The following is a 26,900-nucleotide window of genomic DNA, read 5'->3' as shown; positions in this document are numbered from 1 at the left end:
ATAGATTTAAATACTCACAAGATAAGCATACTTTGCGGGGCAAACTGAATAATATTATTTTATTCATACTAGAGTTATTTCTCTTGGCAGAGGATCTATGTCTTAGTTTATTTGTTCTAATGACCATACGAAGCGATTTTATACGAAAATGGTATGTGTCGTCCGAATTTTCTCTAAGCACACGTGTGTAAAGCACAATTGAAAAAATGCAGTAAATTAATTCTGCTATAAAAGTATAACTCAGTACACTGTGTTTAGCACTTGACATTGTTTCAAAAGTTAATTTTAACAATTATAATAGTATAAGAAAACCATACGACCGGTAAGAATGTGGAATGTAAAGACAGCCATTATACGTCGAAAATTAATGGATTTTCTTTTTCCATGGAGTGACGTTTACACACACCAACTTCTTACCAGTAAATATAGCTTTAGTAGCATATATTGTACGTTTGTTGTAAAAATAAAATTTGATATGTTTTGGAGCTGTCTATGCATTTTCGTGGAATTTATTAGGTCACACACATTCAACATAATTCAAATATAAATTGTGCGTATTTACAATCACTGAATAATTATTTTTCATAACCAATTTTAATACTGGTAATGTTTAAAAATCAATTTTCAATTCCCCCTTTTAATACATGACGGAAGATATCAAAGATAATGTTGTTAATTGCTAGTTAACAGAAATCCGCGGACCTGGCCAGATCACGCTCGGACGATCACGTCAATCAAACTGGGTGCTATTGTTTCAAACTTGATTGACAAGCGGCATCATTTTGAAGTTTGTACAGGTAAAAAAGGGGGCGTTTGTAAAATGTTCGGCCTTTAAGAAGGCAAAAAGTTGAATGCATTATAAACTTCGTCTGTTCACCTGTCAATCCTGCTGTCTCCCTGAAAATCAGATACTTTAAGAAATTTAATGCCAATGCTGTTGACTTAATCTTAAACGAATATATTTTTCAGTAGACAGGTTGTAAGACAAGGAGAAATTTCTCTTTCCAAGTAATCCTCACTCTAACTAAAGTGAAGGTGGTATGGGACTACTCCATGTTGTGACATAGTATTTATTGAAATAAGTAATTCAAAGGAAAATTTTATAAATAGTTTCTAGCTCAAAACTGTTACCTGACTGCTGAGGATTTTAAGATTTTTACCTTTTCCAAAAATTTTAAAACATTTTTTTTGGCCAATATTGTGTATTTTGAAAATTCTTAATCGGTGAAAGTGTTTTATCATAATGTACTTTAATCCACATTGATATCGACATATGTACCATACCACCTTAAATCACTTACATTTCCAAATTATCAGCAGAAAAAATCAAAGACATGAATGTGAACTATTTCTACCTGGGCTACATTTTTCTTGGTCTTTGCAAGAACACTTAGATCAGCTCATAGAGTTTGTACTTGTTGCTACAAATTTTTTTCCCAACCCTGAGTAAACAGCTTGCATAAGACACGGTTAGATTACGTTACAGGACTTAATCATCAGTAAAACGCACACATAGTATGACCTCAGGCCATGGAACAAAAGCGTGTACCTGAACATCTAGAAGTTCCTATATAATAGACGGTATTTAGGAGAAACCAATGCTCTTGTGTTTAGGATGATTAAGGGCTTTGGATCAAAAAAGTGGAAGAGACTAAATGTAGTGACATAGAAATATGGTATGTATTTGAATTTAATTGAACTAAATGTGCATACAAATTACATGTTCTTGCATTTACTTTAATGTGACAGAACTTGCTATTGTACAAATATCCCAAGCTATGACATTTCCTATCAAAAGAAAAAAGGAAATTCATTAAATTCTTTTCCTAATGTTCATAGATATTGTGTTTTCTGCTATTACAATGGGGAACTCAAACTGTTGGCCAAGGTGTCTTCATCAACCCTGTCAACACCAATGGAACAGTGAGAGTAGAGTTTGTAGAATTTGAACAGCCATTGGACTTTGACATCCATGATGAGTCCATGTTTGCAACATCAGATCCAAGGTTTGAGTTCCCACTGACAGAAGCAGACGTCACATGGCTGAACTCTCTGTTCTCTCTGCCAGAGGAAGGGGAGACAAGAGAAAGAAAAGAGTACCGTCTGCTGACTGAGGAAGAGAGGGAGTACTTTCACAGGGCAGTCAACATGCTAAAAAATGATACGGTAGCTATACACATCCTTAAAAACTTCACTATTGATTACCAGAATTTAATTTTGATTATGTTCCCTAAGATTGAAGATCATTAGACGTAGTACCGGGTACATGTATAGTGTTTGTTGGAAACAATTACCAGTAACTGTTAATGTAATTAAATTAAACCATATCTTTAAACTAATGAAATAGAGATTTTATATAAATTTTGGTCAAGTAATTAATGACAAAAAAGGTCAGTTATTTTGTCCATGTCAGAAAAAAATCAAGGTCATTGATAGAGGTCAAAGGTCAAATTGTGTGACTTTGTCTCACCTGGGACCTACATGCAACAATTAGGTACCGTGTTTCTCAAGTAATTCTTGTTTTTTTTTCTTTATTGAAACCAAATTTTCTTTTAAAAAAGGTTGATTATTGTAAGCATGTTCAGATTAACTGTTTACATATTTATCTATAAATTCATATCATGCAGACAGTGAGTTTGAATAAGTATGACCTTCTGGCCAACATCCACTCTCGATCCTCCAGTAACACAGCCGCTCACGGGGGGCCGGGGTTCCTGGGCTGGCACAGGGTCTTCTTGTTACTGTAAGTAAAATACTTCTAGGAAAATAAATATATTGTGTGGTCATATGCTAATTGCACTTGTATAGATCTACCAGTAGTAGTTACAGATAATAGTGTAAATATTGTTTTGATGTAAATTCATGTATCACATTTGAGTATTGACAGATAATGATGTACATGGTAATTGTAATAATTACATGTACAGGTAAATGAACTCAACTGCTAGTTTTGATTAACATTTTTTTTTATATCATGTCCGTTTGGCAACGCATTATCTTCTGGTTTTTTGTTGCTGACAGATTTGAAAATGCCTTGAGGCAGATGATACCAACCGCAACGTTACCATATTGGGACTGCACTCTAGATCAGCCTCTCTCCCACCCCTCCGAGTCTGTGATATGGTCCGATTTATTTCTAGGGAATGGAGACGGGGAAGTGAACACAGGACCTTTTAGGGGCTGGAACACTCAGTTTGGCTTTGGGCTGCTCCATCGACAAGTGTCCTCCCTGAGGCATCTCATGAGTGTTCATGATCTGAGAAACATCCTAGAGGAGGACTTTCTTGGCAACATCAGTTACCCTGATACCAAGTCAAGTAAAAATCTTGAACAACTTCACAATAATGTACATGTTTGGGTTGGTGGGTTGATGAGAAAGATAGAAATAGGGGCCTTTGACCCTGTTTTTTATGTTCTCCACACTTTTATTGATAAAGTGTGGGAAGATTTTAGAGTCCATCAACGCTCAAAAGAGATAGACCCTACTAAAGATTACCCAGAATTCTATGGCAGGAGGAACCATGCTTCATTTGCTCCAATGGGACTTGGAAATCTGGTGGTGATTGATGGAATTAGTGATGTATGGAACAAGAATGTTGTGTATCGACAGCCTTCCTGTGGGAACAGTGGTCAAAATGAGTGTGGATCTAAGTTTTTGAGATGTGATCATTCAACCTGGACATGCGTGTCCAAAACAAAGGATGAAGTGACGAAATCCATCAATAAAGACAAACATAAAGACACTACCCTGTCAAGAACACTTAACTCAGGTTTGAAGGAACTGGACAATCTTTACATACCATCACTTTTAAACAGTGGCATTTCTCACAGTGTTTACAGCGATTTTTTATACCCCTTAAAAGACAGACATAGCACAGCTATGTACAGTGAAAATGTCAGTCAGAGCAGTGCATTGCAAAAAGCCAAAGAGATTTACATGTCTCATTTAAATTAACAAAATGACGTGTATATCATCCTGAGCATGGGTTCATCCCAAGAAAAGTTATCGAAAGTTTTCACAAACTACTGTAATGTCTGTCACACTTCACAGGAATATACTAAAATAGTAAACAAATCTAATATTGAGAGTCTAGCATGATTTATTTTTTGCATTGCATGTACACAAGTACATCATTGATCATACATACATACATAAATGTATAAAGAATACAAACACATAATCTTATTATGCATCCATCTTAACTACTTGCAAAATCCTTTCTAAATAGCAATGGTAAAGGGAAGAAAAAATACATTGATTTAATACCACAAACAACCCAATATTGAGAACACCACAGTACTATTTTGTAGCGATTCTGTAACATGATTATGTAGCATAAGAAAGTAATGGACTCTCTCCTCAGTAAAACAAAGAATTCCCTCCTCACTAGTCGTCAAGTCATTCTCACAGTAAACCGGTTTACATCATTCTTGTAAACATCCGTGCCACACTTTAAACGAAGATTTAGATACATGTAAAAATAAAGTTAATCTTTGGTCAAAATCATTACAATCAGACCTGCAGTTCTTGTTCAAAAAAATAAAGAGTTGGATAAAATCTCATAAAATCTTGAAAGATGAAGTCAGTGTACAAATACTTTGAAAAATAACAAGCTTTCAAGGCAAAGGCAATGAATCCATTGGAAGAATTACCTTACAGTGTATACTAAACGTGTGCCGAGTCTCATAAGCACTAGTGAAAGTGTAGGAATCCACAAATACACATTATGTTCGACTTTCAATACTACAAGTATGTACAATTATCATATCATACATTAAATTCTATTTGTTATGCCTGTCTTGTTCTCGTGAAAAATAATGATTTAGAATCCATAAATCTAATTCAAATATCATCAGTTATGAGGGCTTTGTTTTTTTGCAAAATATTCACACACTCATTAGGAAGTTCTAATACAATGTAAAATGAAATCAAAAGGATGTTTATTACAGGTAATGATAAATGGAATTCATCTTGCATCACACTGAAACACTGTTAAAACAGACACTGACCAATACAATGTATTATTGAAATACATGACAACAAAATATGGTCAAATGAATCACCAAATATATATTTTCATATTTGTGTTAAAAGAATTTCCAACCTGTAAATGTACAGTACATATGTTTACAATGTTATAACGGTAATTATTGATTACACTGCCTCAGTGGAATTTTTCAACAGGTACATACATTTATTAATATACACGATGAATAGCCATGTCTTAGCAGAGGGCGTTACCTACAGTAAAGAACATATCTAACATATGTTAATATTGACTCAAAATTATAGAGAACTTCAGATTAAAGTTTCACTGGTAAGAGTAATAAAACAAAAGTCCATGCACACAACCACTAACAGTTAAAAGTAACAAACAGCACTTTTAGGCATTGGTTTGAAAAGAAAATATGCGGAAAGACTCAAGTTGAAGCCACCTGAAATAATGCTGAAAAGCACCAAGTTACCAAGGTGATGATACAGGAGAGGTCAAAGTTGACGGAGCATTCCTAGTCCTTAAACTCTAGCTCAGGTGCATTAAAAAGCTCTTGTGCCACTTCAGTGTTTTGACGAACATACAGAGTTATACCAGCTTTGTAGGCCGCAGGGATCGAGATATGGGTGGTCAGCTGGGCGCGATAATTGGGTGGTTGCTGATACATAGCGGTGCAGGCCTCACGAAGCACGTTGACCACCTGACCTGAAATCAAAGATCAAACAGAGGCTTACTCCTAGTCTGTACAAATAGCATTGTTTGAGGCTCTTATATGATAACATTCTCATAAGTGTGATAACAAGGAAATAGAAGAAAAGGACCACTTACAGTGTACTTAGATTTTCTTACACATACATAATAGTGCATGTATTTAATGACAATACAAATGATTATTATTTAGTTTTCATGACTTGATGATGCGTACCTAAAACATTCATATCGTTCCATCTCTTGTCCTTCTTGGTGATTAGATCATTGAGGGGAGACCAGTCGCGGAACCGATTGACCACGTCCTGACGCCGGACCAAGAGGATAGAATCACTGGTCAGCTGTTCCATGATCGTCTCCTCAGGAACTATTTCTAGTGGATTTGTCAAATATACACCTGAAAAAATAACCCCCAAAAAATGTTTAGACTAAATTAACCTCAAAATAAATAAAGGTACTTCAAAAAAGTCATCACCTTTCTAATTTTAATTCTTGTATTTCCATTTAGAAGCCTGCAGAGTTTGGATTAAGTTTATTTGGTCTGATTTTTTATACTGGTAAAAATGTTTCGATGATATTTTTATATGGTGCATACATTCTGAGGCAAAACACAGATAATTAAAATAAAAAAATTAGATAAACAGAAAGATTAACTTAATATGATCAGAAAAGCTCATTTAAATCTTTAGTTCAGGTGAGCTATAACAAAAATTTAAAGTCATTGATTTTCACACAAAGTGGCATGAAAAAAAGAAAACTTTTTAGGCTACCAATATATAAAATTGGAAGTCTCTATTTATACCTTTGGAACTGACTCCGTATATCATTTGATGATGCCAAGCATCAGGAATGGTCCATCCAGGTTTTACCCCCTTCTGTAAATTCAATGTTGCTATGGGCACAGCACCTAATATTACAAAATGGCTTTTTAAGTACATGTATATGTACATGGTATTATATACGAAAAACTCAAATTTGCAATAACTATTATTTTACCATTAATCCAAATTTACCTTTCTTGATCCAACCACCTAACCACTTGAGTAGCTCTACTTTTCTGGCTGGATAAAAGTGGAAAAATCTACCCTGTATGGTGCCTCTGGTCAGACTGTGGATACCTTCAATCAACTGCTGAGCTGTTGTACCTACAAAAACATCATAAAAATCCTAAATAATCAACAATTCATATACCCAGCATAGAATCTCATAAAAGTTGTGTCAATTTTAAAATTGTCACATGTTATTATATACAGTAAAACACGCTTACAACGAACTGCCAGGGACGGGCGATTTTACTTCGTTATAAACGTAGTTTGTTATATCTGTTAGCTTCACAATATCTTAAAACACAAGGGGAATGAATATCACTTCACTATAAATGTCAATTCATTATAAGCATGTTTGCTATAAGCGTGTTTTACTGTATAGTAAGTGATGGACCAAGAACTCTTAGTGTCATCCTATTTAAAGGCTCTTAATCTCTAATATAGAAATTAATGCATGTCCTTCCTATATTTCAATTTTACATGCCATTATAAACCACGATTGTAGCTCAACAATTATTTTGCTAATTGACAATTTTATACACTCAATATTCAGGTTTTTTTTCACTTATCTTTTCTAGCTTTGACAACACAACAGATTGAAAAAGCAGGCCTAAGGTTGCTTAACAGTTTAGTGTTTGATATCTTGATAGTGTAATTGTGAATACCGATACTCACATTCTTTTTCATTTAATAAAACAACACTAGATATGTATTTATAAGATTAATATTGCAATACATGTACTATTGAGCTATTCAGCCTGTATTAAATTTCAAGATACAAGTAAAAAACAAAGATTCTGTTTGGTGACTTTGCGTGAATTTAGTGATTTATGTACCCTACAAGTTTACCTGCTACTGATCTGGAGAACAGATAGTAACTGATTGGAGCTGTTTCCATTCTGATGTTGGTTACAATTTTCTTGCATACTTCTTCCTTATCAACTTGATAATCAAAAGCTTTCTGTAAATGAAATAGAACTTCCTGTCACAATTAATTACTTCATTAAAACGTATGACTGTGTACTTATATATCTAACACTTATTTCAAGTTGTCAATAATTACATAAGCTACATGTATCTATCAAATCAATATCAATTTAAATGTAAGCTTAGTGCAAGCAGAAACAAGAGGCCCAGGGGCCACATCGCTCACCTGAGCAACAATTGCCTTAATTCTGATCAAATTAGCATTACAGTATCAAAATATCTTGACAACTGAGTACAGTAGATCTTGCTAAAAAAAATTGAAAATATGCCAATTTTTATCCACCTCTTATTTTTTAGTAAAGCCCTTTTTGTTGTTGTACCTGTAAGAAGATTTTTCTCTATTCCTATAACTCCCCCCCCCCCTCCCCATTTCGTGGCCCCACTATTCTCTAGGGAATCATGGTTTCATCAAACTTAAATCTACCTTTAATCTCATAACCTGTGCTTTCACACTAAGTACTGAGTTTTGGACCGAAAACTTTCCCAGAATATTTTTAAGGATTGTAAAACTTGATCCCCCAATTGTGGCCTCACCCTACCCCCGGGGACCATGATTTGAACAAACTTGAATCAACACTTCCTGAGGATGCTTCCATTTTAATTTGAGCTTTTCTGGCCTAATAGTTTTTGAGAAGAAAATTTTAAAAGATTTTCTCTATATATTCCTATGTAAAACTTGATCCCCCAATTGTGGCTCGACCCTACCCCCGGGGACCATGATTTGAACAAATTTGAATCTTCCTTACCTGATGATGCCTCCACTCAAAGTTGAGCTCTCCTGGCCTAATAGTTTTTGAGAAGAAATTTTTTAAAGATTTTCTCTTTATATTTCTATGTAAAACTTGATCCCCCAATTGTGGCCCCACCCTACCCCCGGGGACCATGATTTGAACAAACTTGAATCAACACTTCCTGATGATGCTTCCATTTTAATTTGAGCTTTTCTGGCCTAATAGTTTTTAAAAGAAATTTTTTAAAAGATTTTCTCTATATATTCCTATGTAAAACTTGATCCCCAAATTGTGGCCCCACCCTACCCCAGGGACAATGATTCGAACAAACTTGAATCTACACTTCCTGAGGATGCTTCCATTTTAAGTTGAGCTCTCCTGGCCAAATAGTTTTTGAGAAGAAGATTTTTAAAGATTTTCTCTATATATTCCTATGTAAAACTTGATCCCCCAATTGTGGCCCCACCCTACCCCCGGGGACCATGATTTGAACAAACTTGAATCTACACTACCTGATGATGCCTCCACACAAGTTTAAGCTTTACCGGCCTAATAATTTTTGAGAAGAAGATTTTTGAAAAATACCAACAAATTTTCAATAATTCTCAATTATCTCCCCTTTAAAAAGGGCGTGGCCCTTCATTTGAACAAACTTGAATCCCCTTCATCTAGTGGTGATTTGTGCCAAATTAGGTTGAAATCTGCCCAGTGGTTCTTGAGAAGAAGATGAAAATGTGAAAAGTTTACAACGACGACAACGACAACGACGACAGACAACGGACAAATTGTGATCAGAAAAGCTCACTTGAGCCTTTGGCTCAGGTGAGCTAATAAAAATGATTCTGGCATATTTAAACCCTATATGACTGAGACTTCCTCATCCAAACTCTCATGAAAAATCATGATATGCAAAAATTAAGACTTTCCTTTTTAGTGTTCAATACATTTTCACAATATATTGTGTACACATTTTCTGCTGATGCACCAAACAATACTATAAACCCACCAGAACTGTTAGCACCGCTGTGGGGCCACAGGCAGATGTTCCGATCTGTTTCACCTGTAACAGGTAAGCCTCATATTCATGCCAGATCATCACCTTCTCTACGTCCACTGGTCGCCTCCCCCGACGCCTACGCCGATCAAACTTACACATCCCCTACAATGTCAAAGGTGTATCAATAATGACTCAACAAAGCACATCTTAAGGAATAGTAAAGACGCATAATTACTATTATTTATATAAGCTTATCAGTGAAATCACTATATGCAAAGTGTTAAAATGTTTTACTACATTTATTCTACATGATAATTTATATAGAAATCAAAATGAATAAAAATCAAATTTTCAAATTATGATGACAAAAAAAAACCCTCACTAGTCCAGAATACATGTAATATATTTCAAAAAATTAATCTCCAAAATTTAATCGGATTTTTCATAAATCATTGATTTGTGTCAATTGAGGAAAAAAACACAGCATGCATATTGAATAATAAAATTGTGATTGCACACACTACATGTGTACCTTCGAATAAGTATCACAAGTGTTTTCCTCTTGCACTGCATGTAAATTATCTATGGAGGACAGAGAGGTCTCTAAACTATCAATATCTTCATAGATTGGATCTTCGGAGCTTTCCCTAGAAGTGAATCAAATCATGCCAAATATAAATAAAAAATTGCATATGTTTACTTTGTTACAATCTCTAGTACTTCAAAAATGATTGCTGAAAGTGTAACTGCACTAGTTAGTAGTTATGGGATAATCTACATAAATGAACTTGAACAAACATTACCCTGAAGATTCATCCAGTTTATTTGGCAGGGGCATAATGACTGCATTTCTCACAGCATGTGTTGGATTTTCCAGATCTTCAAGTACCATACAAGGTCCATTTTCTTGAGGAAAATGTCCCAGTTGAACGTTACCCTGATGTTCCCTTCGTAGACGGAAACTCAAATTCTCTTCTTCATCGGAAGAATCACAATGGGGTGCTGACCTGTTCTCTTTTTCCAGTTCTTTAAAAAACACCTTCTCTTGTCTGTTGCTCTCTGAATTTTGAAAATTGGCTTGTGGCACTTTTCCATGTTTGTAGGTATCCAGATAATTAAAATGTTCATTGTCATCTACACAGAGATGAGGGTCATAAGATTCCATATTGCACTCAACATCATCAAACTCAAATGAATGTCTTCTCATGCTCAAGTCATTTGTAACCCCTCCTTCAGCACCTTGTAGATCATTGGATGCGTAACCAAATGGATCAAACATGTAGAACTCGGACAAATTTCTCTCACCATTTCTATGGCCTATCACACTAGGATTGTCCAAGTCTTGACTGAACAAGAACATCTGCTGCAAGCTTGAAGCAGACGTGGGCACGTCAGAGTCAACAGAATCCAAGAAATCTGTTTCTGGCGAGTACATGTGGGAGGAATCCGACCCTGGCTTTTCACTGCTTTCCTCACTGTTCTTTGTTACATACTTTGGCCTACAGGTGTATGCATTACTTGACGACTGACCTTCCATGCTATAACATAAATTTGCTGTTACATCAGCAAATGAGTCTGTATGAAAAGCTTCCAATTCATCCATTTGTGAATAATCTTTTTTATCATCATGGGAGTCATGGCAAGACTGTGGACTTTGAGGCTCATTACTTTGTTTCTCTCCATTTTCACTGACTTGCAGACCTTGGCTTGAAGATAACTTCTTTTCTTTATTGTGTAAATCTCTTTCCTGATTAACTCCATATCCTTCATCTTCATCACTAGATGTTGAAGAATGATCTGAGCTAGATGCAAACATGTGACGACTGGCTCGAGAAGGAAAATCTGTTTCTATATAGTCTCCAATTTCATCCAGACTTTCTGAACTAGAAGGTACAGTCACTTCCTCTACAACCAAACCACCTCTATTCAAAGGAATCTCGCTCGAGTTCTCTTCATCTGCAATCTCCTCCAAACTTTCTGAACTGGATACATGAGTGAAAACATTTTCAACCTCTTTTTCAATTTCAAGCATACCTATTCCAATTATACCTTGTTCAACATCACTGGTTTTGTTTCCATGGTTGGTGTCAGACAACTGATTTTGATCACTTCCAACATCTGTCTCTTTTTCTTTAAAATCACAACCAGAATTTTGAGAAGACCCATCGCTATCCTCCGGGACTGCTAGGGGGGCAGTTATTGGCATATCTTCAAACCTAGGTGGTAAATTTACAGTATGAACTTGTTCATGATGACCATTGGTGTATTTTACTTGTTCACTTGTCCTGGAGTGGTGATTTGGTTTGGATTTAGAATTACCATCTTTTCTTGAATATTCCTTGTCATCTCCTTCAGATTCTGTAGATGATCTATCATAACTGTGTACCTCCCCATTCTCTGGAGAACTGAAACAGCAACATGAGTCATCTGAACTAGAGTCAAGTTCTGGGTACATGTATTTTTCTTTTTTAGACTTTGAACCAGTTTTCTTCTCGTGTTCTCTTTGATCTCTTCTGTGTTTGACAACACGACTCCATGACATAGACTTAGGTCTACTTGCTTTTGGTGACTTTTGTCTCTTCTGTGACCCATTGACTTGAGGGGGTCTCTTGTATTTACTACAGCGGCTACAGTTCACAACAAAATTTGAAGAATGACCCGACGCAGTAACTTCTTCCTGCGAGCTAACAGATGCTGTAGTTGCCCTATGAGTATCTGTGTCATCATGTAAGAATCCATTAACAGGCCCTATGACAGATGGGTTGCTGCCATTTACCAATCTATTATGACCCTCATTCGAAAAATCTGGATTGAATGTTTTCTCTTTACGTTTCTCGGATGATTCTGGAGATGACTTCTCATTCTCACTGGAAAACTGACTCATGGGACTTTCTGCCCCATTCTGACAAGGGAACTCAGTTGACTTTTGATTAGTCGTCGGCATGTTGTTTCCTCTCTGAGCCTCATGTCTACCTTTATTCATACTTGGTTAAACATCCCACCATTCCTTCTTCCGTTACCATCAGGGTTATCATTCTAAAATATAACAATATTTTATTTAGCGTGAACAAGACTAGTAACAATTGTAATTAATTAAAAGATAAACGACTATGTGCTTGGTTTGTTAAAAAATTGCGAACAACTTAAATGTCAAACATGACGTTTCCAGAAAATGGGGGTGGGTAATATTGTCCAAAAATTAACACAAACAAAATCTATATGACAAGAAAAAGCCCGATACAGGTTCTCTATTGAAAGCTTTTGCTACACAAAATCGAACTGTATAGCATACCTGTTACTTAGATGCTGAATATATAACTCCTTTTCTATTTGTTTCGTCTGGGACAATTTTCTTCCGCCATATTGAATCAAAATACTTCAGATACTCCTCTAGATTTGTTATGTGATGAGTTGGTATAAGCTGAAGGTATTCCGAATAAGTTATTTAATGGAATCCAAAACAATGAGCCAATCACCGAAACTGTTACAACTGAGTATGACAGAAATTGAAGTACTCAGACATGTGAGATGACAGAATGTTGAAAGGTCTGTGATATTAATAGGATGGACATTGGAGTGGTTTTCATTGAATGTTTTATCCTTTACTATGTATTATTAACTTGTTTAAACAGTTATAGGTTTTCTACATGCGTGTTTAAATTCAAGATATGCCATGTTTACACCATTACTGTCTTGTTTGTAAAAGTTTTAAATTCCTATTGTTTTCGAATGCACAAATGACTTAGTGTGTATAACGAATGCACAAATGACTTTAGTGTGTATAACGAATGCACAAATGACTTTAGTGTGTATAACGTTAGTCCAACAGATATATCGACAATTTAGGCTACAGTTATGGAAATGTGAATCGCTAGGTTTTTTATTTTGATGAATTTATGGGACTTCACAACTGACATTATAATTGTCAAAATTCCAGGGGACATAATAAGCTTTACTATAGATACCCATTTGCCAGTAGATGCATACTTGTAAGATAGAATAATCTAACAGTGCCTTGGGACAAGCGCACATCAGAAGTGGGGTTTGTAGGACATCCATTTTAGCGATAAAACATTCTATTGGACTGGTCCATCATTATTTCTCCCATCCCTTTACTGAAGCATTAGCTTTATTACTAATATAACTTTCTTGAAGGCTTATATGAAAGAATTTAAGATATGATGTCATATCCACATCAATTAAATATTGGAACTGCAAAAAACATATATTGGACATATAGTACCGGTATCATTAATTATACTATAAATCATTTAACAATCTGTCTATAAATTACTGATATCTGGTTTTAATTCATATAGGTCTGGAAAGGTGGATAAATTCCTTATTTTGAACTCAAGAAAACCATTCAGCAATGGAAGACTTTGAAGAAGTTGTATAGAACATATAGTCAGATGTTGATTCGATCTTCAGTTCATTCCCCATGTTTTCATGGTTACGTGGATGTTTCTACAGACGCTCTGTGATGCTTCTGACGCTGCTTATTTTATTTTTATGTGGAATGTGCCATGCCACTCACAGTAACACAGTTTATTTAGAAACGGGTTGTAATAGTTCAAAAGTGCAAAAAGTTCAGATTGACTACTCAAGTACAGTCATTGATCATGGTAAGAATTATAACTATTGATCCTACAAAATTTCTTGAATCTTCTTGAATAACCATTTATACCTGTACTTTCACTTAACATACATGTCCAAATACTGTTCATCCATACTTATTATCATAACTTCATTATAGAAGAAACCATAAGTTGTAAAAATGTGTTTCTAATCCTGTTTTTTTTTAAATAAGATATATTTATATGTTTAAATCAAATCTTCAAATGAAGTACATACTAGTACATGCTCACTATTGTAACTATAGGAGAAAAACTCACATGTAATTAGAAATTGCTTTTTGATTTTATGTATATTATTTAAACATATGTATATAGATAAAGATTTATGTATGTTAAATATAAGGGGATGTTTACAGAGTACATAGTTTCCTTCAATGGATACTACAAGCCCCAGGCCAGGAAGAGGTTCCTGACCGCTGCCCTTCATGACTCGGGGGTCCTGTCCTGGAAGATTATACCCAGGGATAATCTGGCTTACGATTACCCAAGTGACTTTGATGTTGTAAAGGTAGAAATTAACTCCCACTTACTTGTTCATCAAAACGTTGATAAAACGAAGCTTGTACCAATAGATATCACACAATTTTTATATTGAATAAAGGGCTTTTTCTCTTCAGTCAGTTTTTGACCTATCACTAAATAAGTGACTTCTTCAATTTGTCTACTGACAGAGAGGGTAAATGGGTTGAAATGAAATGAAAAATGAATTTTTTTTATCTGTTAGCAATACTATGAGTGATAATGGTTGAATTTTCTATTTATATGAAACCGATACCATACTTCAGTCTACAGGTTGATTTTAGACTGATTATTACAGCACATTGTAAATCTCTAAAAAGTATAATGGTAATAAATGCATGTTCTTTGATTCGAAACCTGAGGAAGGTTGCAATGTATTTAAATACATCAAGTACTGGTACATGAATTATATGTCTGTGTTTATTTCATTTATTAACATGTCCTTTGTTTGCATTTTATCAAATTCAGTTGAATGATGGCAGTCATGCTGGTATTGAGGCTTTGGAGAGTCACCCAATCATCAAACGAATCACTCCCCACAAAAAGTTGTCCAGGTCTCTCAAGTTTGTGAAAGGTACCAGAACTTCAATGCTTTTCTAAAAAATATAACATTTTAAAAAACATCAGTTATAATAATGTATTGAATAATTGTTTATTAAATAACTTATATATAAAAGTAAAAGATTGTTCCCTATATAATAAGATGAAGGGAAATTTTAATTCAAAATATCAGTACTTATTAGAATATTGATTGTGAGTAATTTTATTTAAAATACTGGTACAATATGACAAAAAATTAAATGTTGGAACGTGATATGTAAATAGTTTAGTGTGTTGTTGTGCAGTGGTTGTATTGTAGTGGTTTCTTTGTTTGATAGATGTGGAGCAGAGTGAGGTAGAGGACAGGGAATGCAATGAGACGTCCTCCAACATGTGTCCCCAGACCTTCCACTCCTCGCGCTCGCACAACCGCAAAAGTCTCTCACTGGTCAGTAACTCTCTCCTCTCCCTAGACAGTGGTCAGTAAAAGTCTTTTATCCCTGGTCAGTAAAACTTTCACCCTTGTCAAAAAGACTATCAAGAGTTACAGTCTTCCTCCATATTTTTAATGACAAACAATCTCCTGCCCTGGTCAAAAAGACTGTAAAACTTGGTTGGGAAGAACTTCTATTATACAGTATAGAATTTTTTCTACTTGTTCAAGATAATATGTAATTTAAGGCATATTTAAATGAACGTGAAGTTTGAATTGTGATCTAAATTTCTGTAGGGTGCAACCTACTGGCATTCCCCAGCTCGATTTAAAGGGAGGCGACTTCTGAGGGCTGTTCCTAAACAGGTATAGTCTATACTCTTCAATTATCAGTTGTATTCTTTATGTATTTTATGTACTTCAGGTAATTAGCAGTTCTGTTATTTTATAATTAATTTCGCATTTCATTTTCCATTAGATTGTAAGTGCTCTACAAGCTGAGATTCTGTGGAATATGGGATTCACAGGTATATTTTTGGAAAAAAAGTTTCATAAATATATGATACATTTTTTTCAATCAGTAGGTGCAGAAACATTAATATATTGATAGGAAGTAAAATTGTCTTGTCTCATTTTTTACAGGGGCGGGTGTCAAGGTAGCTATATTTGACACTGGGCTCTCAGAGAATCACCCACACTTCAAGAAAGGCAGAATCAAGGACCGGACCAACTGGACTAACGAAAAAACCCTTGATGATGGTAAGCACTGTAAATAAGCAATCAATCATTTCACCGCTGTTGACTCTTTACAAGTTGCATCTTCAGTATATTGACAAACTATTTTTGGACAAATAGCGCAAATTAACCTCTCATCAAATAAAATCTTTAAAGGTAAGCAAGGTTTAAACCTATAGTAATGCAGTATTTATCGTTGATTTATTTGTGGCTGCAGGTCTGGGCCATGGTACATTTGTGGCAGGGGTGATTGCCAGCTACAAGGATTGTCTAGGATTTGCACCTGATGCTGACATCCATGTGTACAGAGTGTTCACAAACAATCAGGTATGCAGTGTTTTACACTACTGAATTAATCATGGTCAAAATATTAAAGGTTGACTTTATAAATTGTGCCAACAATTAGTGATGAATTGTACAAGTATTTTGAATTAATGTCAATGAACTTCATCCAACACCATTGATTTACAGGTGTCCTACACATCTTGGTTCCTGGATGCCTTTAATTATGCCATCCTGAAGAAAATCAATGTGCTGAATCTTAGCATTGGGGGACCAGATTTCATGGACCATCCTTTTGTTGACAAGGTGTGTGCATGTCAATCAGTATTTCAATATCCAGACTATTTTTGAAAATAAAACTCTATTCTATTCTGAAAATAGATTATATTTGAACAATATTTTATCTTTACAAAAATGTAAACTAGAAATGTTCTATCTTATTGGTACATGTATTTATCATCTTCTACAATGTTGATTCTATATTCAGGTATGGGAACTTACAGCCAACAAAGTCATCATGATCTCTGCTATTGGAAACGATGGTCCACTGTATGGGTAAGTTATGTTTGTATAGGTATGATCATATACCCCTGTAAACACATCTTGGGCTCAAGTTCCCTTGTTATATTTGAACAAAATATATAACACTGAAATTTCGTTATTTTAAGAAAAAATGTGTTGAAATGCATGATGATTACAGACCCAAAATGTTGTACATGTATTACTTTACAGCACACTTAACAACCCAGCTGACCAGATGGATGTTATAGGAGTAGGGGGAATTAACTTTGACAACCAGATAGCAAGGTTTTCTTCCAGAGGAATGACCACATGGGTAAACATCTATGGTTATCATTATCTCTTTTAAAAAATAATTCAAACTGATGAACGGTCAATCACTATAAAATATTTTTTCACCATGTTCTGTAACATAACTTACCATGATACATGCACATATATAGGAGTTCGCAATAATGATAAAATGTTACAAGATATATATATAGGGAGATTACAATGTTAAGTAACAAGGTTGTATTTACAGGAACTTCCTCATGGCTATGGGAGACTGAAACCAGACATTGTTACCTACGGATCAGCTGTTCGTGGATCAGCTCTGAAGTAAGACAATGTCATAGTACAAACAGTATATATATATATTTTTTGTCAATTCCAAGTAGATATATTTCCAGTTGAATCATTCGACATTTGCATTATATTGCGATATGTATAGTATGTTAATGTTTCTTTAGGGGTGGATGCAGGTCCCTGTCGGGCACAAGTGTAGCCTCGCCGGTAGTGGCTGGAGCCGTCACTCTCCTGTATAGGTAAAGATCAGGCAGTCTGACATTATAAAATTGTCAGATTTTTCATTCATATTGTACAGCAAACATTTACTTACTCCTGATTTATGAGGAAATCAAATAAAAAATTTGTCACATTTGTTTCTACAACCTGATTGAAGGTATCACAATTTCTCATTTACACATTTTCAACGCATCAGAATGAGGTTTAGAAAAATGATTTTTCTTGTATATTCTCTTGTATATTTACATGTATATAACTTTTTTGAAGAATATGTGGAATATTGATTAATTTTAAAGAACATTACCATATCATAACCACATTTTTGTAAATTAACTCTGTAACTCATGTATCGGTACACTGTACATGTATTTTGTTCTTAATTCATTTTATTATGTTCTTGATTCATGCTTCCATTGTTACAGTGCTGTGCTGGATAGAGCGAATATCATTAACCCGGCCAGTATGAAGCAGGCTTTAATGGCCTCCGCCAGGAGACTACCAGAGGTCAACATGTTTGAGCAAGGTCATGGCAAGCTGGACTTGATTCGTGCTTATCAAACCCTGAGGACCTACAAGCCACAAGCAAGGTACAAAAAACATCAGCATTTTCAAATGTTTTACAGATTTTCTAAAAAGCAAGCCTTTGTGTGAAGAAATTGATCAGAATAAAGCATGGAAAATGATCTGAAAGTGGTTTAACATTGCAGCTCAGTTAAATTACATAGTCAAGTACATAATTTATTTATACTACACTGTTCAATGTAATTTAATATATACCAATAATGTGCATATGGGAAATGAAGATATCATGTTGAATCTGAAGTGTATTGTTTATTACAGTTTGAGTCCTGGATACATTGACCTGACAGAATGCCCCTACATGTGGCCTTACTGTTCTCAGCCCATCTACTATGGAGCCATGCCTGTTGTAGTCAATGTGAGACTGATTTATATCCTTGTATCCAATCAAATCAAGCTTATTCCATGTAAATGAACATAATATTTATTAAGCTGCTTTCTTGTATTTTTAGGTAACGGTTTTAAATGGCATGGGAGTATCTGGGGTGATAGTTAACAAGGTGAGACGTAAGATGTTTAATGGATGTCATTGAATCTTTTATGCTCTGTTTACCAAAGCCTAATAAGATGCAAATCATTGAATTTAAAATTATTTTGCATCTCATCATTGATATTTCATTGAAAATATGCTGAAGATTTTCATTCATGAATTTGATGTTAGCCACGCTGGGAGCCATACATTCCACATCATGGGAACTACATTGATGTAGCATTTTCCTACTCCAAAACTCTGTGGCCCTGGTCAGGGTATTTAGCCATCTCAATCTCTGTGGCCAAATCTGGGGCATCCTATGAAGGCATTGCTCAGGGGCAGGTAACTCTGACAGTGGAATCACCCCCAGAGGTAAGTCAAATCAGATTAGATACATGTATGAGCTTACTTCTACCTTTATTGGGTTTTTATGTTTGAAATTAAAAAAAAAATGTAAAAATTAGAATTTTTGGACTCTTTGTTACTCTGATTTGGTGTTCCAGGGCGAAGAGACTGCGCCAAGACAGACCATTTTAAATCTTCCTGTGAAAGTTCTGATTATTTCAACACCGCCAAGAAGGTAATTCATATAGATATAAGTTACACAAAAAAGCATTTTAAAAAGATAAATGATAAATGAAAAGAAAATTGTTTAGCATCATGCTGATGTCTATGGCGTGTCTGTTTTAGTAAGAGGGTGCTGTGGGACCAGTACCACAATCTGAGGTATCCCCCAGGCTACTTCCCCAGAGACAACCTGAGGATGAAAAATGATCCGTTAGACTGGTCAGTCTAAAACTCTTCCTCTCCCTCTTCTCTCTTTGAGTACTCGTTGCATGTATTTTCCTCTTAACTGTATTGTAAGTAATGAAAATTTCTATTTATATAGGAATGGAGACCACATTCATACAAATTTCAAAGATATGTACCATCATCTGAGAACAGCTGGGTATTTTGTCGAAGTCTTAGGTAAGCAATTCGTCACTGTCACTAAGTGCATACACTATAGACCCTGACTAACAATTCATGAACAGGTACTAACACCTGTGTTTTCTGACCATAGGTTCGCCCCTGACCTGCTTTGATGCAAGTCAGTACGGGACCCTGTTGATCGTAGATGCCGAGGAAGAATATTTCCCGGAGGAAGTAACCAAGCTAAAGAGGGACATCGATAACGGGCTCTCAGTGGTCATATTTGCTGACTGGTACAATGTCACTGTCATGAAAAAAGTCAAGTTTTATGATGAAAATACCAGGTAAGGATGCAGCAAAATAATCCCATGTGCTATTTTCTATTCATTAAATGCTACTTGCATTTATTTGAGTCATTCAAAACAAAGTCATATCATTATAACACAAGGACATATGCATGAAAAAACTGGGTAACCTTTAAGGTGCCTCACTACACCTTGAAATAGTTTCTCAAATCAGCAGACAATTACTTGATTATGATAGAAAGCATGATGGATAAGAAGTATATATATCAAATAGGCGAAAAAATGTGCAACTTTAGATAAAAAATAGTATTTTTAAAAATTTCATACAGTAAACATAAACAAAAGCCCCAGGCGGATTCGAACTCATGACCTGCGGTTCACAAGCCTGATACTTTAACCACTGAGCTATGATGATATACATCTGAATCGATTGATACAAACAGTTTAACAAAACATTTAAATCACCATCTTGTGACGTAGTTTCTTAAAAAGTATAAGTCTCGGTGTAGTGAAGTACCTTAAGGAATGAAAATGTCTAATTTATAAACTGTTTTTACACTTTGAGTTGATTTAGTGGTGATAAGACAAGTCTTGCAATCCTTTTCTCATGTTTATCAGACAATGGTGGATGCCAGATACAGGAGGTGTCAATATACCAGCCCTGAATGACCTGTTAGCCCCTCTGGGAATGGCATTCAGGTAAGCATTGAATGATGAAAAACTCATTCTGTATCTACATGTACATATTTGTGGTGGAAACTTTTAGCCAATTTAAAATGATGACTTTAGATTTTGATGGTCGATTCACTGATATTTTTCAATACAATCATTGTTATTAAAAATGATGTGTTTATTTCTTTCAGTGATAAGGTTTACGAGGGAGATTTTACCCTGGGTGATCATGATAGTGAGTTGATTATCATATGATATTTGTATATACATGTATGTAATAACTTTAACTTTGAAAAAGAACAAGCATGTGCTGTTGCAAGTTTGATACTTGCAACAGCACATGCTTGTTCTTTTTCAAAGTTAAAGCTTAAAAGGAAATGCTACAACAAAGATACATGCAGTGCAAGGAATTTACAGAGTAAATATTGAAAACAAATCTAAATGAAGTGATGGATCTATAGTTACATGTACATGTTTATGAATGGTACAACAGCGATAGAACTTTCATGCATCCATATATCTTTAGCATCTTGACATTTGTTTGTTCCTTCCTCAGTGTACTATGCATCTGGAACCAGTTTGGCCAAATTTCCGGATGATGGTATAATTGTCACTCAGACACTCAAAGATCAAGGTAAGGTTACTGCATTTTTGCCTCGTATTTGATTTACTTTTGTATTTCTCCTATACATGTACTTTATACCATATTCTTGGATACATAGTTACCGTTTGAAAACTTTACATATACTGATATTTAGTATTTCACATTCTAAGCAGTCAAATATACACTTACTTTATTTTTCCTGAGCTACTTTTACAATGTATGACACCATGCGTAACTTACCACAAATAATGTTTTTCGTTGTTCTGTTGAATTGGTTATGAAATCAATTTTTTTTCTGCAGGACATGAAGTGTTGAAGGGATCGTCCGTGTTGAATGAGAATGTTCCTATCTTGGGTGTCTATCAAACCGTGGTCCAGCCCAGCAGTGGGCGAGTGGTTCTGTATGGAGACTCCAACTGTCTGGACAACAGCCACATGCAGAAAGGTAAAAAGAAGGATACTCTCTCTTAAATTTACATGGAGTGTTAAGAACTGTCAATCCCATAGCTCATGTAAAATATGCTAATAGTTTTATATGGGGTGTTTGTCTTGGGAGTAAAATTTTAAAAACGCTTTCTTTGACATAATGTTATGCTGAAGCGATTTACAACAAATAAGTGACCAGAGTTTTTTTTTTGTATGTCTTTGAGTGATTGTAATTTGGCAGGAAGTTCAATTGTGAAATCAGAATGCTTTTGCAATTGTATTTATACGAATTGTTTTAGGTGAAATTCCTTCATTGTACACATACATGTACATGTACCTGTACATGGATTAAAAATAATGAATGTTTATTAAAATTAGGAAAAGTACACCTGGGGCTTGGTGAGTAAGCTAACAAGGTTTGTCAACAATACTGGTGATCTGGCTACATGTATATATTCATGTGTGTTATGTCTTATTTGTAGATTGTTTCTGGATGCTGAGTGCTATACTGGAGTACACAGCATACAACAACCTTGTACAGCTGTTCTCCAATCAGGACAAAGCTGTCATATCACCCATGGAGTTACCCAACAGGATGGAAGGTAGTACATAGGGACACAGGCACTACTTCATGTGCCTGTAGCATTGTTTTGTGAGGAAGCATATCTAAATATTGTGCAAAATTGAAATTTTGGAAAATAATTGTTAATTTTCTGGGTATGATTAAGAGATTAAATGAAACGTAAAAATGTTGTGTAAGTCTTTAAAACAGCTTCAGTGTATGCATTACTTAAACTTATGTTTACTTGTACATGAGTTACTGACCACTTTTAACCATTCATTTATGTTACTTTAGGAAATCATCTACACAGATACTCAAAAGTACTTGAAGGTCATCTTGGGACTGCTCGTTCGAGAATTCTTCCAACATGTCCGAGAGTGATCTATGCTCCGAGTCACCCCATCAACAAATCAGCACCAACGTAAGTGTCATACACATGGAAATTTTTGTCTTAAAGAGTCTTAAACATTTACACTGGACACCTGTAGAATAGCTTCATATAGTCTCCCACACATATTTATGGAACGTTTGATTTCATCCTTGTCTGTTGTATCTAATTTGTTGTCCCTTTCATCGATACAATTTTTCAGACATGCAGATAGTAAGTATGGCAAATGAGATGCAAATCTGAATACATGTATTGCTATTATTTCATAAAACAACCAATTCCAATCCTTTCAAAAAATGTTTGCAGTTACATGTATATACACTCTACTTAAAGCCAGAAGTCATAATTTTGTTAAATATTACTTTGGATTGAGGATTAGAACACATGTACAAATACATGTAAAAGTACATGTACTTATATATATTGATTTCTGAATTTCCAAGGGGGAAGGGGATCACAATTTTTTTTGTGTTGCATGTTTGTTTTTTTAAATGTTCAATTTTAAGCTTTTGTTAATTTATATTTTAAATCATTTTGTTAAATGAAATTTTATGGCATATTTATTTTATAGATGTTTTAAAGATAACTTTAATTTGTGTGTGAATTTAATGTTTATTTATACCAGTACACAATACTCTGTCTCCCAATTGTATGCTACATCACTTTAATATTTTGCTATGGTATGAAAATTATTTGGTGGTTTTGTCACGTGAATTTAAACGCAGTGTCCAATCTCTGTTCCATTTGGCATGAATCATAAGTTGAAGTGTGAAGTTATCTGAATTATATACTGTACCAACTCCTGCATACATTTTACACCTAGTAAAGGTATACTGACCATTTGGTGGATATAAAAATGATGAAATTGTAAACTGCATTTAAAAACTTTTTAAAAAATTTAATTTGTAAAAAGTCCCAGCCAGTTTTGCACGGATGACTTCCAGATCACAAGCTGACACTAAGCTAGCTTAATAGCAACAGGATGTATAACACAACTGTACATGTAAATGATATAAAAGTTAGCCTTCATTTTTCTTGGTTATTTGAAATGATTGTAGAGAACCTCTTAAAGTAAGCATTTCCTGCACCAACACTCATTGTTAAGTGCCATTAATAGAGTTCAATTTAGAATATACTAAATCAAGTGTGTTTTAGGCACATCTTTGTTTTTATACCTATGAAATAGCACAAAAAAGAAAGGCTTGCTCAAAAAAAAAATTAAGTACGGTTTCAAAGTACCTGGTACCAAAACTGGATTCAGAACTTTACGTAAAGAAATTGTACTGTGTACATGATGCTTATGTATGGTACTTCTTTTGAGAGCCAAATGATTGGGTCCACTCAGCTTCCTGTTTTGGACAGTGGACTGGTCCAGAGTCCCTTGGCTTGCAAAGCTAGGAATGCTAAATGATTATATTTTCATGCATTTAATTGTAAATGGTAAAGGTAAAGTACAGACTGGTTTCACGGGTCACTGGCTGCGTGCCAAGTGCTTGTTATTAATGCATGATGATCATGGTAAGAGATGGGTCACAAAGCATGATGGGACGGGAAGTTGTATGTCACATTAGCTGTGCATGTACTGATGTGTATGTTAAATGTCAGTTTCATCTGTATTTTCAGGAATCTTTTCCAGCAGCAGAAGTTGCTTTCCGTTCGATTAGAGGAATCCTTACCCCTGGGGAGACAATCCGTGGAGGATTTAATTGAATCTCTGGAAACCAAGGAGAAACTGGGCTATGGAGGGGCGGAGCCTCACGTACAGGGGGCCGGGCCCATTCAGGATATAGACTCCAACAGTGTGTTCCCTGTACTGGCTTTTATAGCCACAGGACTGGTACTATTGTTCCTACTCAATCAGTACTACAGAGGGCGCTCAAAGCCCCGACGGAAGAGGCCACGCTTAAAAAAGTTTCACACAATATTATACGGAACCAAGGGACCGAGTGTTTAACAGAAGATACTCCTAGATGCCAAATGTATTAATATAAAGAAAATCCCAATACATGTATTAGATTTATTTCTGAAGTTTCTTTACATGCAACTGTTTGTTTAAGAATATAGTTTATATGTAATTCAGTTCATTCATTGAAAAAGTCTGATTATCTTTTTAAAGGAGCATGGTCACGAATTGATATCATAATTAGAATGGTTAACAACAGGGGAGGAGGGAAGGGCATTTCAAAAGATTGACCAAAATTTGGTATCTTTTTTGTAGCTTGTGGCATTCAAATTTTGGCCAAGCATAAGAAAACCCTAGTCAACCATTCTTGACTTTAAAAATGGAAAAATTAAATGTTGAGCTCAATTGTGATCATACCCCTTTAATCTTACTGTAGAATTTCTATTTCAAATGGATACATTTAAAAAAATATTTTTTTTTATTAATATGTGTGTGTTTATATGTGTGTGACATGTGGGAGTGAGAAATCCATTCAAAATTCAAATATTCTTTAACTTATAAATCTTTCATTGTACATGTAGATACCACAAGTAAATTATTAGCTAGTCGGACATTGAATCATTAACATGTGTAAAATAAACCAGTGTGACTGCTTTAGTACATCATCATTTTCTCCATATTTTAAATGCAATGCCCTCATCCTTTCACATATTGTAGTACGGAAAAACTGTTGAAAAAATTGGAATGATTATCTGTATAATTTAATGCTAATGATACTACCAGTATTTATTAACAGCACTGGTTCATATCACTAATAATTTTGAAAGGAAATGACTATCTGATGTCTTTCATAGCTGTAGTTGCTAGATTTTTACTGTGTATAGTAATACAAAATGTACAGTTATTGCTGCCTAGGACTACTGTACTGTATTAATTTTTAACTCTTAAAAAGATGCATGTACATGTATATGAAAGAATTTTTTTTGTGATACACTTATTGTCATCAGATATGGTCTCAGATTTCTTTTACTAGAATGGTACATTGTACATGAATGTTTATCAGTATATCATGTTTCTATGGAAAGGAGGAAATATTTAGCTGGTGGTTTTTTTCTCAACTATTGTTTCCATTTTTACTAACTATATGTAGCCATTGAATTTTTACTTGATTTTTTTTTTTTTAATGTTTTCATATTTTTCATTATGTTTGCACTATTCATTGTTTCTCTTCTTTCTTTTTTTATTTTTTTTTTTTATACACATGTGGTACCATGAAGTGCTCATTATCCAATATCTGGAATGAGAATTTTACTGCAATTTTATTTGTATATTGTGGTCTAGATAAATGTATAGTGTTTTATTTTCCAGCCTGAAAAATGTGTGCTAGGTGTATGTAGGGGAAATTTCAAAACAATTAATATGAACTTGTTGTTAAAACTCTAGTACATGTAAGAATGCCCCTCTTGAAACATCTCAAAGACACTGATCATAGATTTGATATTTTTCTAATGAATGACATAATGTTGTTTTCTAAATATGAGGGGAGACAGAAATGAGATTTTTCATTTGTGAATTCCAGAATTATACCTTTCATAAAAGTTTGCAAATTTTTTTTAGGGTTGGTTCTAATTTGAGGTAGGTCAGGGAACCAGAAATGCTTTAGTTATGTATTAATACTGGACTTACATTCATTATACATCAGTAAATAACTTCCTCATATCTTCAAATTAATGAAAATTTAACCTTTACTGGATTTTTATGGTGGAAAAAAAAAACCCGATTACATAATTCATGTAGTATTTTTGCAAAAGTTTTTGTTCAGCATTGTGATTATCATAACATGTATAATTGGATTTGGGCATGTCTTAGTTTTCATTCATGATGAGTTTTTGTACAGAAGGTCATGATTAAGTGGTGAAAAATTAAAATTTTGAAACCCTTTCTTTTTCTTTGTTGTGCAATTTCTCACAGGGGTCTACAGTTGTATACTGTATAATTTACACATTCAATAATATTGTCTTGAGAAATCTATGCCTGACATTCAATTTAGTATACTTAATCTGTTATCCTTCAAAAGAAAGAGAACCCATGGCTATGAATATGAGGTCATGTAATCACAGTTCCAGGTCAAGTATCTGGACAATGCAGATATATATCATACTG

General features: G+C 34.7%; 3 protein-coding genes across 4 annotated transcripts; 2 read left to right on the top strand and 1 right to left on the bottom strand.

Moving 5' to 3' along the window:
- Nucleotides 1-1,424: 1,424 nt before the first annotated feature.
- Nucleotides 1,425-4,558, top strand: LOC105329244 (putative tyrosinase-like protein tyr-3). The gene is made up of 4 exons (XM_011430435.4): nucleotides 1,425-1,676; nucleotides 1,840-2,166; nucleotides 2,628-2,743; nucleotides 3,022-4,558. The coding sequence occupies exons 1-4, from the start codon at nucleotides 1,674-1,676 to the stop codon at nucleotides 3,953-3,955; spliced, it is 1,380 nt and encodes a 459-aa protein (XP_011428737.3). The 5' UTR covers nucleotides 1,425-1,673; the 3' UTR covers nucleotides 3,956-4,558.
- Nucleotides 4,083-12,880, bottom strand: LOC105329243 (uncharacterized). The gene is made up of 9 exons (XM_034481820.2): nucleotides 12,756-12,880; nucleotides 10,267-12,499; nucleotides 9,996-10,110; nucleotides 9,473-9,625; nucleotides 7,598-7,709; nucleotides 6,716-6,847; nucleotides 6,505-6,609; nucleotides 5,920-6,099; nucleotides 4,083-5,699 (listed from the first exon to the last, which is right to left on the bottom strand). Exons 2-9 carry the CDS (start codon nucleotides 12,444-12,446, stop codon nucleotides 5,509-5,511), a joined length of 3,168 nt encoding a protein of 1,055 aa, XP_034337711.2. The 5' UTR covers nucleotides 12,447-12,499; nucleotides 12,756-12,880; the 3' UTR covers nucleotides 4,083-5,508.
- On the top strand, nucleotides 12,873-26,678 carry LOC105329246 (membrane-bound transcription factor site-1 protease). Of its 2 annotated transcripts, none has more exons than XM_011430437.4 (29): nucleotides 12,873-13,009; nucleotides 13,783-14,088; nucleotides 14,457-14,608; nucleotides 15,088-15,193; nucleotides 15,498-15,607; nucleotides 15,890-15,958; nucleotides 16,071-16,119; nucleotides 16,235-16,351; nucleotides 16,545-16,654; nucleotides 16,799-16,915; nucleotides 17,097-17,164; nucleotides 17,342-17,444; nucleotides 17,652-17,728; nucleotides 17,860-17,934; nucleotides 18,337-18,501; nucleotides 18,755-18,851; nucleotides 18,946-18,993; nucleotides 19,155-19,337; nucleotides 19,469-19,545; nucleotides 19,656-19,751; nucleotides 19,855-19,934; nucleotides 20,029-20,221; nucleotides 20,801-20,881; nucleotides 21,046-21,089; nucleotides 21,411-21,488; nucleotides 21,760-21,903; nucleotides 22,367-22,486; nucleotides 22,741-22,867; nucleotides 24,458-26,678. In XM_011430437.4, exons 2-29 carry the CDS (start codon nucleotides 13,905-13,907, stop codon nucleotides 24,786-24,788), a joined length of 3,201 nt encoding a protein of 1,066 aa, XP_011428739.3. In that variant the 5' UTR covers nucleotides 12,873-13,009; nucleotides 13,783-13,904; the 3' UTR covers nucleotides 24,789-26,678. The 2 variants fall into 2 exon arrangements, with proteins under 2 accessions (XP_011428739.3, XP_034337710.2); XM_034481819.2 differs by lacking the exon at nucleotides 12,873-13,009 and adding an exon at nucleotides 13,027-13,072.
- The last annotated feature ends 222 nt before the right edge of the window (nucleotides 26,679-26,900 follow it).

Source organism: Magallana gigas, chromosome 3 (assembly GCF_963853765.1).
Source record: "Magallana gigas chromosome 3, xbMagGiga1.1, whole genome shotgun sequence".
Classification (NCBI taxonomy): Eukaryota; Metazoa; Mollusca; class Bivalvia; order Ostreida; family Ostreidae; genus Magallana; species Magallana gigas.
This window is presented reverse-complemented; position numbering and strand designations above follow the sequence as displayed.

Bases quoted from the DNA above. Each gene is read 5' to 3' on its own strand.
- LOC105329244 (XM_011430435.4), top strand. The intron at 2,167-2,627 runs GTAGCTATACAC...CATATCATGCAG, and splicing joins ACATGCTAAAAAATGATACG to ACAGTGAGTTTGAATAAGTA. The intron at 2,744-3,021 runs GTAAGTAAAATA...TGTTGCTGACAG, and splicing joins CACAGGGTCTTCTTGTTACT to ATTTGAAAATGCCTTGAGGC.
- LOC105329243 (XM_034481820.2), bottom strand. From the start codon at position 12,446: ATGAATAAAGGTAGACATGAGGCTCAGAGAGGAAACAACATGCCGACG. The intron at 9,626-9,995 runs GTACACATGTAG...TTGACATTGTAG, and splicing joins CTTGTGATACTTATTCGAAG to GGGATGTGTAAGTTTGATCG. The intron at 5,700-5,919 runs GTACGCATCATC...CTTTGATTTCAG, and splicing joins GAACGATATGAATGTTTTAG to GTCAGGTGGTCAACGTGCTT.
- LOC105329246 (XM_011430437.4), top strand. From the start codon at position 13,905: ATGTTTTCATGGTTACGTGGATGTTTCTACAGACGCTCTGTGATGCTT. The intron at 18,502-18,754 runs GTACAAAAAACA...TGTTTATTACAG, and splicing joins ACCTACAAGCCACAAGCAAG to TTTGAGTCCTGGATACATTG. The intron at 21,090-21,410 runs GTGAGTTGATTA...TTCCTTCCTCAG, and splicing joins TACCCTGGGTGATCATGATA to TGTACTATGCATCTGGAACC.